At 46.9% G+C, this 13,188-nt stretch overlaps 1 protein-coding gene across 5 annotated transcripts in view; it reads right to left on the reverse strand.

Annotated features, from left to right (window-relative positions):
- The window catches only part of CRIM1 (cysteine rich transmembrane BMP regulator 1), a 207,945-nt gene extending 199,611 nt beyond the window's left edge, over positions 1 to 8,334 (reverse strand). The window contains exons 1-2 of one of the 5 annotated variants that reach the window (XM_089923288.1): positions 8,087 to 8,334; positions 7,409 to 7,716 (exon numbers count right to left, since the gene is read on the reverse strand). In XM_089923288.1, coding sequence (XP_089779414.1) covers positions 7,409 to 7,716; positions 8,087 to 8,319 — 541 coding nt within the window. In that variant the 5' untranslated portion in view covers positions 8,320 to 8,334. Of the gene's footprint in view, positions 1 to 7,408; positions 7,898 to 8,086 lie in introns of those variants that run through there. The other 4 variants (XM_022574097.3, XM_022574098.3, XM_022574100.3 and 1 more) reach the window with 4 other exon arrangements.
- Positions 8,335 to 13,188: the final 4,854 nt, after the last annotated feature.

A 13,188-nucleotide genomic window follows, 5' to 3' on the forward strand; every position in this document is an offset into this window, starting at 1 on the left:
AGACCAGAGCCAAGGCAGCTGCTCAGTAAATATTCATGGAAGAGGATGGCAGGGAAACAGGTAGGGCTAGAAAGAGAACGGAGGAATGGCCTGGTTAAACTCCTGACCTCTGGTTTTGCCTAGCTTGTACCTACTGCCAGAACAGGTCAGCTGCAGCAATACAGGCTGTTTCCTTAGCTCCAGCCAGGCCAAATCCTGTGCTGACCAGCAGTATGGACACTTCAGGAGCTAGGAACAAAATCTTCTTCCAGAATAAAATGTGGAGGAAAATGCACATTGCTGATACGTGTGAGTTTAGGTGCTCCTCCTTCCCCAAATGAAATATTAGTCCACAGATAAACGGTTAAATTTACAATTCTTACAACTTAATGCAAAAAAATTCAGATTCCTCCCTCTTTATTTTTACCCGAAACACACAAATTTTGTAGAAATTATTTAGACCAAGTGTAACAAATGGGCATCAGGAGGAAAGGTAGCAAATAGCTTCGGAGGCCTTTAAATAAGTTTTTTAACTCAATGCATTTACGGTGTTGGGGTAGGAGGAGACCTGAACTCAGTAATAATTCGCTAAGAGCCCAGACTCCTCGCGATCAATTACGGAGGTAGATGAGGATTAAACTGAACAAGACAATGAGCCCACATCAGGTTATTTTACTTATTCTGGTTAGTAGCTTTGCTGTTTACCACGTGCTAGTCATTCTTCTAAGTGCTTCATAGGGATTCCTTCACTGAGTCCTTATAGCAACCCTATTATTAACCCCACTAAACAGATGAGAAAACTTAGATGCATGGAAGCAGAGTGCAGATTTGACCCCAGAAGCTAAGTTTCTAACAATTACATTCTTGGATCGAGGTATAAGTATTTCTCACAGAGAATTAACTGGGGTTGGGAGAGGGAGATAAGGAATTGAACCCTGTTCACTTAGCAACTGCAGAAGAAAAAGGAATCTCTTTTGATTTTTTTTTCATGTGGGCCCAAAGTGAACACTTACCAGCATTTACCTCAAGGGCATTCTTAACTTTAAGTATATTCAACCATCCCTCTGTCCTGTCCGCAAGACCGACGAGGTCTTGTCCAAACACAGAGGTTTTCCATGATTTGATTAGGCTAACTGGCCAGGACAAGTAGCAGAGAGTGGGTGAAATCAGGAGATGCTGATAAACGGACACCTCTCAGTTCACTGCCCATGCTCATCTGCCTAGTGGAACAAGCTAGAACAAAGAGAAAATCACTCCCAAAAGGAAACCTGCCATTTTGAACCACAGCTGGTACAGCGTTAAGAATGCAGCCTCATTCTTAGATGTTGGGAAACACCTGATATGTATCGCAAAAGCTCTGAGAATGGGTAGGATCCCTTCCCCCACCAAAAGGGAGCTCTGACTCCGAATTTTGAACCTAGTTGGAATTTGAATTCTCCTTTTCAGCTTTGCCACCAGAGCCTGAAAATCATCTCAGATCCTGTGATTCCTAGAACAAATTTTACCCACATACCTCACCAACTTATCATATACAGACCTGAGAAATCAGTTCTACTTGGTTTGAACTTAAGTAGACTTTTGAAGGTCTTGCCTCATTCTTTATCTTGATTAAAAGAGTATCTGGAGGGCTTCCCTGGTGGCGCAATGGTTAAGAATCCGCCTGCCAATGCAGGGGACCCGGGTTCGAGCCCTGGTCCGGGAAGATCCCACATGCCGCAGAGCAACTAAGTCAGTGAGCCACAACTACTGAGCCCGCATGCTGCAACTACCAAAGCCTGCACACCTAGAGCCCGTGCTCTGCAACGAGAGAAGCCACCGCAATGAGAAGCCTGCGCACCACAATGAAGAGTAGCCCCCACTCGCCGCAACTAGAGAGCCCGCGCGCAGCAACGAAGACCCAACGCAGCCAAAAATAAATACATAAAATAAATAAGTTTATAAAAAAAAAGTATCTGGAGTAGGGCACAGGTCTGAAAGGTCCCCAGGCTTCCCAGCACCCCACCCCGACCCCAGCAGAAGGCCTTGCACAGAGTAGATCAATGAATGAGTGAGTGATTTCTATGCAGAGAGAAGTGAAAGCTTTAAAAATTCAGATGTGGAGAATTCGACCTCTGAGAAGGAAGGCTTTCAATTTGTTATTCATGCATGCTTGGCTAGTCCACTGTTTCTTCCTCAAATAATTAATTGAGCTTTACTGGGGGTTGTCTCCAAAGCCCTCACACTGCCTGCGCCTTGCGGAACACAGTGTTACAGGAACCCTGCTTCACCAAATATATTTACCTGACAGTCATCTACCATCCCCTACCCAGTGGTATTTACACACTAAAGCGGCACTGCCATCTCTCATGTTAGTGCCATAGCCTGAAAGACGTTAAACACACCCACATTTTTCAGGAATTTCACAATTAATGTCTGGAATGTGTTTTGGATTATTCTTCAAAGGATGACATAGTTGCCCTAAGATGAATTCAATATTTTTCCCTTCTCCCATTTGTCATTCTTTAGTCTTCCCACTCCATTACCTTTTTAGGGTCATCTGTTTTATCTATTTCCCCCCAACTTCAAAATTCTTGTCCCTTGCCTCCCCAAAATGTTCCCTTGTTCATCCAGATCATTGCATTTTAAGCAAGCCACACCAAACACAGAAACCTGTACCGTATCACTAATACCTCCTACAACTGGCTGTAATGCCAGTTGTAATGTAAAGTTTAAGGATTATTCAGACAGTTTTCTTCATAAATTAATAATAAATAATATTATTTATTACAATAAATCAACCTGTATGTTCACCACTGCACTGCCAACATACTGCTTATAGATTTTCCCGGTCACTGTTAAATACGTGTTAATGGCAGCAAAATCTCCAGACTTGCTATTTTTGCCCTTCTGGTGCTATGCGATTCATCTGTCCTTTGCCAAGTGTTTTATGTGACTGGACTCCTCAACGACAGCGAGGGCTCTGTAAGCTCAACAGTCAAAGTGAAGGTCACGAAGTCCTGTCATTTGTATAAGTGCGGTGAATAGTCTCTCCATGTTTTGTCAATATTTACTTTGGGGAAGAACTAATTATTTCCTTGTTTACTTACACTGGTTCCTCTTCCCATGCCGTATTAACGTGATTTTATAGACCCTCTGCTTGCTTCTGTCCCTGGCATCTAAGAGCTCACTCTACCTAAAGACTTCTGAGATGGAAACTGGAACACCTTCCTCAAAAACAAGGAGCCCTGGTTTTTAAAATTTTTCCAACGCCAGTACAGGAGTATTAACTTTTCCCATCCCCTCTTCTATTTATTTAGTAAAAATTAAAATCCATGGACTCTTAACTCTAAGTCCTACGTTACAGAGGGATGAGAGGAGATCTGTGGCCGGTGCACAACCCAATGGTTTGGTGCATTCCCTGGCCTGCTAGAGCCTGCTCTCTGGGCCTTGCTCACCTCAGATCCTCCACAAACCTTCTTCCAAGGAGCCATCATCTCCAGTGACTGAAAAGAAACCATAACCTTCTAACGCCAACAGTTTCAGAAAACAACATTACATTCTTTGCACTAACTACCCAGCCCACATCCTTGGTTCTACTCACTGCCCCATGAGAAGTGGGTGGGAAGAAAACTTAAAATACCTGGGGTAAATCAAAGGAGGACTGTGTTTTGAAAGAGACAGTTCTTAGATGGCAGTACTGAAAACACGGAAAGTTCAGTTCCATAAACATGAAGCCACTGAGTAAATAGTCACTGGGAGAAAAAAAAAAAATTGGTGCTTATCTGTGATAGCGATCACCTGGCTCTAATACAAAGTTCTCAGAGCAGAGCCACTCCATAGTGCCCACCAGGTTCCAAATCACTCTGTTCTCACAAACTGTCAAACTCAAGCCATTGCTGCCTTTTCATTACTTAGAGAAGGCTGGTCATGCTCTCCCAGCCCCACCCCACCCCTTACAGAAGCATACTGAACTATTCCACAGAGGAGGACAAATGGTCCTCAACCCTCATCTCCAAATATAATCCTCACTGGCCAATCAAAACATTCTTCCTAGAAAAATCCCACTTCAGTAGTTTTTCAAAACTCTGTCTTTGATCTCCCAAAGAGATCTCCCACCCAGTCTTAGCCCTCAGGAGTTCAGAATCCAAACTTATTTGTCTGGCTTCTAGGCGATTTACCTAGAGGCAGGCAGCCTAACCAAGGAGCAGGCCACTTAGGAAGTTGCAAAGGGCAACAGGAAGACTCACCAAATCAGTGGAAATGGGAAAGGGATCTGTACCTTCCCAGGGGCCAGAAAGCACTTTATAGACAGAGCAGAGAATAACGTAGGTATCTGGCTCCCTGCTCAACTTTAAAAATGCATGTAGCCAAAAGTAATTTTTTTAAGGAATAAGTAAGTCAGGATTTACTCAGTAATGATCTAAATGATGCTGAAAAGAAGTCCAAGTGTATGTGTCACATGATTCACCCTTCACATCATTTAACTTTCAGAAAATATTTTTTCTTCAGTGTTCTTTCTATGGGGACGACTGTTCTTCCATGTATTCAATGCACATTCACTGAGAGCCTACTATGGGCCAGTGTGCCTTAAAAACCTAAGGCAGGGAGCCACAATTTGGAAGGGGTTCATTTCTGCCCCAATTTACCTAACTCACTTTGTGAACTGCAGTTAAAAACACAAGTTTGTTGGGGTTTTTTTTCCCTCACAAAGCCAGTATGGGGAATGATACAAATAAAAATTACTGCAAGTTGGTAAATAGAGCAATGTAATTTGTATTTAAATTATATCATCGAAAGCAGGTAGATTAGTCACGGTAACATCTGTATACCATGCAATATGTTTTCTCAGTGTAGTCTATTAAATAAGAAGTTTTCAAAAGAGTTTTCATTAACAGATACAACCAGTAGGGGTCATTTTAGTGCAAAAATTGCAGCAAAAGAGACTTCCACATGAATAAAATGTATCAATTCCTATTTCTGTTAGTTATGTGTGAATTTCTGAATAAAAATGGAAACTGAGGAAAACACTGGCCACTGAGAAACTTCTTGCCAATTAACAGGAAAACAAAAGAGAAAGTCAGCACCTTCTAGGTTATTACTGCCATGGAATGACTCCTCTAATTCTTAAAAAGGAAGAAAAAAGGCCACTGACTTATCCTGTTTTCCATAAATCTTGTAGTAAAGTGAAAATTCTTGGAATTTTAGACACCCTATTGAAATAGCTGTCTAAATCCAACCATTATATCATGCTAGGTAACACTGCCCTTCTTTGGGTTCATGGATTTAGAGTGCAACTTGACTGCTGCTTTTAGAGTTCTAAAAAACAAAATAAAATAAAAAATGCCCTGAGCACACAATTTTGGTAGCTGAAAACAGTCTGGCTAGATGGAAAGTGTTGCTAGAGAACACTAAATGAGATATCATCACGGTAAGAAATACTTCCAAGCATTTTCAAGGCTAATACCAAGTGCGTGGGGTGTTACCAGAAGAAACGAAGCTATGAGGGATCGCATCACTTCAGAGGAATGAAACACTCACCCACAAACTGCCAAAATAACTCTATACTATGATACCAGAATGTTGGTGCCAAAACACTTGATTACCGTGAATGTTCCCTGAGCTCCACATTTCCTTCACCAGGAATCTATCATGAAGAAACAAAACAAGGGTTAGAGTCTTTAGAACCTTCCCAAGTCCTTCCCAGAGCAGTTTCTACCACATTTAACCTTGTTTCAGGTTGCTTGTTCTTTTTAGATTTATGGGAGGCTGGCTTAAGTAAATTACACAGTCCAAGTGGCAGGGTTCAAAGATGCATCTTTTCCTCCAACTCATTCAGAATTCCCAAAGTCAAACACATAAAATGGTATCAGAAGTTAATCTCCTGGCCGTTTTTCTTTTCGTGAGAAATAAAAACGTTATGGGACTTAACACCAGGTGAGAGGCTTTTGTACTTGAAGCAAACAAACTCTTCTAATCCAATGTCCTAAGGGTGCAGGGGTGCACTTCGCTCCAAGAGTTCCCTTCACTCATTACTGCCCACTAGCCTCCAAACCAGAAAGGCCTTCCTGGCTTGCCAGAACTGTCCAAACTTTAAAAACTGAAGTTATCAATGAATATGCGTGTGTGTAAAGAAAACAACAGAATGGAAGCCTTTTTTTTTTCTTAACAGACCCATTTTATCCTTAAGGCTGCTACCTCCTTTCTCAGTATCCCAGCACAATAAACACACATACACACATAAGGATGCTTCAGAATAAACCCCTCCCTGGTCTCCTGCGTGCAGGCTGTGAGTACTAAGGAAGGGACGGGGCAGAGGGCGCCTGTCCCTCTTCCTCTCCGTTCCTCCAGAAGTAAGGCTGCTGCGCTCTGCTCATACACCAGGATGCCCCAGAACAGCATCTCGCCCCAACGTCAGCCCAAGCAGGGATCCCACTTTTAACTGATGTTGAGTCCTTTTAATTTGGTATTAGCCAAATAAAAAGAACTCACTGCGTCTCTCTAGACCCCAAACCTCACCAGGCACCCCGAGGCCGAGGCCGGCGGGCAGGGCTTCAGGCCGACACCCTTCAACAGTGGTTCTCCCAAGGAGGGAGGCTCCACTAATCTAATCTTTCTCCCTCCGTCAGACACCATGGTGCACAATACTTAAGTGCAGCAACCAGCAGAACACAAAAAAGAAAGAACCGGCAACACGATTGGAAACACGCGGATATCTGATCTTAAAAAGCTGCCACTAATAGAAACAACTTTTCACTCCTAGGTGCCGGCCCCCCGCCCCCGCCCCTTCATTCAGGAAAGAAAGCCTTTGACCGTCTTCAATAGGCAAACAAATGAGTAACCACCGTATGTAACTTCCACTGGGCTGACATATTCCGGAGCTGAAATTGATTTATATGCGCAGGAGGAGGAAGGGGGTGAAGGAAAAGCGCAAGGAAAAAATAATAAAAGAGTCACACAGGGAGTGTGAGCTGGAGACACGTCTCCTCCGCCAGCAGAAAATGGACTTTCACGGACGCGGTGCAGCACTCGGTTCCACACTGCGCTAGTGCGGGGAGGGCGGCAGGGGCTGGACTCCCCGAGGGGCTCGCGACAGCCTCTGCAGTGCCCCCTGCCCGCGGCACCCTCACCTCCGGGCGCACGGCCGGGCCACCCCACCCAGCCCCAGCCGGATGGGCCACACGTGTGCGCGTCTGTGCGCGGCCAGGGGCGATCCCCCACTCGCCGGCCCCCACCCACGAAATCCAACCTCGCCCGCGGCTGACCAAGCGTCAGGGGGAGCCGCGAGCGGGAACCAAGGGACGCGGGGCTCTCTCCCGGGGGTGGTGGGCGCCCCTCCTCCCGAGGAGCCCACTCTCCTCGGGCAAGTCTCGGGCAAACTTTGCTCGGCGCAACCAGCGCTGAGGGGGCGGCGCGGGCCAGGTGGGAGGGGGCCAGCAGCTGGCGACCTTACCTTCGCAGACGCCCACTTCGTACTCGGTGATGGAGTCGCCATTGAGCGGGGGGCGGATGACACAGCGCAGCCCCCGGTCGCAGGCTCCGTGGAGCCCGTAGGCGCCGCCGCAGCTCTCGTTCCTCTGGCGGGCGCACATGTAGCAGCAGCCGCAGACGCCCTGCACGATGCTCCCGGGGCAGCTCCTGGGCTCTTCGCACTTGGACTCGTCGCAGGGCAGGCAGACCAACGCCCGGGTGCCGGAGCGCGCCAGCAGCAGCAACAGCCCCAGCAACGAGACCAGGAGGTGCCCGCAGCCGGCCAGCCCCCTGCCCCCCGCCACCAAGTACATCCTCCTGCGCCGCCGCCGCCTCCTCCTCGCAGCCGGGCCGGGAGCGGGGCGGGCGCCCTCCCCTGCGCGGGGCACACGCGCCGCCGCCGCCGCACCCGCAGCCCGCGGTCCTCGCCGCCCCCCTCGGGGCCCCCGGGGCGCGCCTCCCCTCGCGGGGCGAGGCCCCCGCCCCCCGTGCGGGCCGCGCCGACCCCGAGCCCACTAGCGTTGGCGCCAGCGGTGGCTTCCCCTCCTCCTCCTCCTCCCGGGAGGGAGGGGGAAAATAGAAAAAAAGTTTCCTCCCGGCAGCTCCGGTTCAACCCAAACTTCTGGCGGCGGCGGCGGCTGCGCTCGGCTCCAGCCCCGGCTGGCGGCGCCTCCTCCCTCTCCTCCTCCGCGTCGGTCGGCCCCGCGGCGGTGGCGGTGGCGGCGCAGCCTCCGGGCCGGTCCCCGCCTCCCGAGCTGCCGAGTGGGCGCGGTGGCGCAGCAGAAGGTCCGCGGCGTCCGCTCCGCGCGCCCGGCTCGCCTCACTCCTGCGCCGCTCCTCCGGGCGCTTGTTTATGGCTCGAGCCTCGGCCGCTCCGGCTGCGCCCTCCCCCATCCTACCTCATCCCCCAACCCGCGCCCCCCCCACCACTCCGCGCCGCGCGCCGCTCATTGGCTGCCCCCCCACCCCGCCCGGTCCGGCCGGCCCCCTCCCCCCTCCTCTGCCCTCCCTCCCCGGCGGCCGGGCCCTTCCTCCCTCGCACGCCTCCTCCTCCAGGCCTCCCCCTCCTCCTTTTGCGCCTGCTGGAGCCCGGCGCACAGAGCCGGCCCTGCGGCCGAGTCTTCTCGCGCCTCTGCGGCTCGGGCATCGCCGGCGCGCTGCGGCTCCGGGCGCACCCGGCAAGCTGCGAGAGTCGCGGCGTCCCGAGCGCCCGCCAGCCCCGGGGCCACCGTGGCTGGCCTGGGAGCCCCGAGGGCGAGACGGCTGCACCTCTGGGGCCGGCTTTGAGTTCGGAGAGTGGCGGGGAACCCGGAGCTCGGGGCCGAGGGGATTGCTGCAGCCCTTGGCTGGGGCACCCGCCGGATCGAACCCCGGGAAAGGAAAGCAAATGCATGGAACCTCCGCAAAACTGGATGAGAATCCATCTTCCACTCGAGCTGGGAATAGACTTTGTAAAAGATATTATGTAATGGAGTCTCGGGAAGCTCGAGACGCCTCCAGCGAAGCTGCTGGTGAATTAATTAAGTGCTTTAAATGGTCTAGGTAAATATTCCGGGGGGTGGGGTGGGGAGAACTGTTGGGGGCCGCTGTAGCTTGAGTTGCGTTTTAACTGTCCACATCCTGTATGTTTTGTCGCTCTGCAGTCTGTGCCGAGGTGCTACGTTAAGGGAGGGGGCGAATGGAAAGTGGACGTGAATTTTTCTCCCTTGAGTAAGGCCGAATACTGGATTACTACAAGTCTTGACATGATTAGACCTGCATATCCCATGCATCATTAATGTCATCTGACATTGCCCTTTTTTTCCCCAAGCTCATGGACAAAAGTGGTGGGTTTTAATTTTTTCATTTATTGTGAATGTGCTAATAAAGATGTTCTTTGTGTTAAACCAAGTAAAGAAGCAGCTGAAGTGATGCAAAATGCATCGTGTGGGGATTGTTTCTCATCTATAGCTGTCAGAAAAGCTTCTCGAAATGGTAGGCTCTGTAATGGCCCACCATTCACAGGATGTGTTACAGGGTCAATAATATTAGTGAATTAACAAAAAGTGACTTGGATCAGTGTGGGGAAAAAAAAAAAATCAGATCTTGTGGCAGGTGTGAGATGGGAATGGCCGGCCGACCTTTTGATCCAAGATGGTCTGGCTGCAGGAAGGTGGCAGCCAAGTGGATCTGAAAATCGTGACTAATGAACCCGAAGTTAATAGCAGGGCAGTGTAAGGAGAAAAGAAACAAAGATGCCTTTGACATCTTATGTTTGCAGAACTAATTTATACTTTTTATAAATATTTTGGTTTAACCACTCTAATCCTAAATGGAAAAGCCAAAGATACCAGTGGAATAGTCACCAGTCACTGGCATCAGAAAACTAAACATTTCTCCAATCATATTTCTTTGTCCTGAGGAGGGGAAGAGGCTCATTAATTATCACTGATTATCAGAGGGTAATAGAGAAAACATTCAACAGTGGAAAGGGGGGAGTGAGCACCCCATTTTCTGGAAGCATTTAAAGAGCTGTCGACATGACTAGTTTCCAGGGAGGTTGTAGAAACAATTCCTGCATTTGTGTAGGACATCAGGTTAGACGACCTCCAAAGTACTTCATACCCTAAAGTTCTATAATTATAAGTATTAAGTAGTAAAATCATTTAAAATATGCTAGATATTCTATTAGCAAAATGTAAGAAAAATAAAACACAACACTGTTAAACATGATCGTTTCTTGTACCCCAACAAGGCACCAGAACTCCACTGTGGGATTTGCCAACAAACTGTCATCATTGAGCTGTGTTAAAAGGCCCTTTCCACTCTTGCAGAGGAGGTTATCTATATTTCTGTTCAAATGCAAGTATAAAGACATTATTAAAATGTAGCAAGTAACATTGTGGGACTCAACAGGAAAAGCCAAGGTCAGGCAATGGAAAAAAATACAGAAGTGAGAAAGCTACAGTAGGTTGAAAAAAGAGAGTAATAATCATTGCCATGGTCTTGCTTTTTTGTCTGTTTATTTTTAAAGGCAATATATTAAAGGTTAGGGAAAGCTACAGATTGAACACAGGCAAGGGACAATGTAGACAATCCATCGTTCCTGGGATTCCGGAGGTAGAACCTCCTGCAAGGTAGATAGACACAGGTGATAGTCTGACTTCTCGTAGGAATTCAAGTCAGACTAAGTTGGATGTAATAGCTGAGAAAATTCAAGTTACATGTGGTCCTTTGCCATAGAATTAATAGAGAAACAAAAGAGAAAACAAGCATAGTTCCTTAAAGCCTATAACTAGTGGCAAATAAGAAACCTGCAAGGGCCTGGCAGCTTATCTGAAACTAGTGTGTGAACTAGGAGCTCAGTTACGAAATAGCTGTTTCCTCTCTGGGATCTAGGAGGGACCATAGGTGGCCAGAAGCCAAGGCAATGAGATTGGGGCTCAAACACAAAAGGATTCCCTCATCTTCAGAAACCAGACTAAGGATACAGAAGAGGTTAGTTGGGCCCAACATGATGACTACTGGGGGTCAAGGGAGAAAGAGGACTGGGAGGGATTACATAGACCCTGAAAGGCATGTACAAATGTAAGAGTTAGAAGTATACACGGAATATGGTTTAATGCCTCCTCTTCTGGGAAGCATCTTGAGCTTATTCCCTTAGCTATTCTATAACATTTTATAAGTACTTCTGCTTATAACATTTACCATGTTATATTACAAATGTTTATATATATATGTATATATAAATAAAATATATAAATAAATATGTTGTATTATAAGTCTTTCTCTAAATAGCTCTGATTCACCCCCATTAGATTGTCAGCTCATTGGAGAGGCCAGGACTTATAAGAATGCATGCATGCAGGAGTGAGTTGACAAAGAGAAGGGTGGAAGAATTACAAACAAAAAGATATTTGAACATTTCTGTCTGTGGCCCTTCTCTCTTGGTTTTAGGAAATACCTCTTTAAAAAAAAAAAAAAGCACTATGGCTGGTTGGGGCAGGAGGGAGTCTTCCAAACTGGGGATAAAACAAAAAACCCACAGGTCTGAAAGGAAAAGGAATCAGAATATGTGGTTGGTGGAGGTCTGGAAGAAGAGAAAGTCCGCCCCCTATTGGTCATTGTGGGGGTCGGATGGGAGGGGTTTGCTAAATTGTTGAAAATGTCTGAGAAGCAAAGTGCCCAGCTGGGGGCCTAGCAGTAAGTGGAAATGAGAGGGCAATAGACAGACTGCTAGTGTTAGAGCCCTCCTCCTTAGATACGATGTCTAGCCCAGCCTCTCTACTGTAGTCAACTCTGGGAGGTGCGTGCTGTGCGTGTTTTCTCTTCCTGAAACTAAAATAGAAATGTAGAAGTTGTCTTTTGAGTCAGATACACAGACTCTTAGAATTGAGTTGCAAAACAAGTGTCATTGTTTGATAAAGATGTTGCATACATACTAGAAAAATCTTTGAAGAAGCCAGGACAACAGCAAGCCTGACTTCTTTCACCCTCTTCCCCCCACCTCTCTGCTCCCCCTCAACTGGGATCAGCTATGCATGGATTCTCAGTTATCTAGGTTTAGGCCATTTCAGTGACATAGGATCCCTAGTTTGGGGGCTAAGCGTCTGATCTTGGGCTCTGAACCTGGTACTTGGACTCATTTTTATTAAGGGGGGAGGCAGTTCCTGTCTTATCTGCCCCGCCCATGTATGGCAGCTGCTTCAGAGCTGGCAAGGATGTGCACAGAACAGAGATTCTCTTTAAGGTTTGGCCTAGGATCCTGTCTCCCTTGCTCATCCCTTCTGAATCTGTTTCCCCTTCTGTAACATGGAGACCAGAATGCAGAGGACCAACCACACGGGGCACAGTGTGGATAAAATTGCTGTTCTCCTTTTCTGTTGTCATTTTTAGAGTCCTTCTCCTTGAGGGTCTCCTCGGGCTTTATGCTTGAGCTGGGATCCCTGCTCTGTGATATCTCAGCACCTATTCCTATGTAGCATCTGCCTGACCAGATATTTGCTTTTCTTCTTCTTCTGATCGTTCAGTTGGTCCCACTTTGGCAGTCTGTCTAATCTTGGGCCGTTTGTGATATTTTCTCGGACTCATTCCAGTCAAAGACTTATTTTCAAGGGTAGTCATTAATAATGATAATAATAATAGCTAACTTTATAGAGTGCTTGCTAATAAGCACTTCATATGGCTTATGTTAATTAATCTACAGAATAGCCCTATAAGGCCAATGCCTTATAGTATCTCCAATGCGTTATGTTTTCTCCACTTTAATAGTTGAGGAATCGCAGGTGCAGGAGGTTGTGTGATTTGCAAGGGCTCAGAGCTGTGTGAGTGGCTTTCTGGTTTGGAACCTAGTGTGTTAAACTGCCTCATGTAGTAAGTTGGGGAATGGCAAGTTGCTTTTCTTTGCAGTTTTATTGTTTTTTGTGGACCTACTTTAAATTGTTAATATCTATGAGGGTATCTTGCCTTCTTCCCTAATTTGCATATGAAAAATAGTGATTAGTGTTTTTTCTAAAAATGGAAATAGCTCCATTGTTTTCCTAATTACTAAATTACAATATTTATGTAGTGTTTCCTTTATGCATATTGACTGATTGCCTGGCTATATTACCACTTCTAATCCTCACTCCAGCCTGATGAGGTAGGTACAAAATTACTTCCATTTGGCAGGTAGGGAACCAGAGACACAGAAAGGTTAAATAATATGCCCAATATCATATTTATTTAAAAGCAAAATTGGGATTCAAAACCAGGCAGTATAGCTCCAGAATCCACATTGTGCAA

Source organism: Delphinapterus leucas, chromosome 13 (genome assembly GCF_059928025.1).
Source record: "Delphinapterus leucas isolate spDelLeu-1000000601 "Yukka" chromosome 13, BTC_Dleu_Yukka2, whole genome shotgun sequence".
Lineage (NCBI taxonomy): Eukaryota > Metazoa > Chordata > Mammalia > Artiodactyla > Monodontidae > Delphinapterus > Delphinapterus leucas.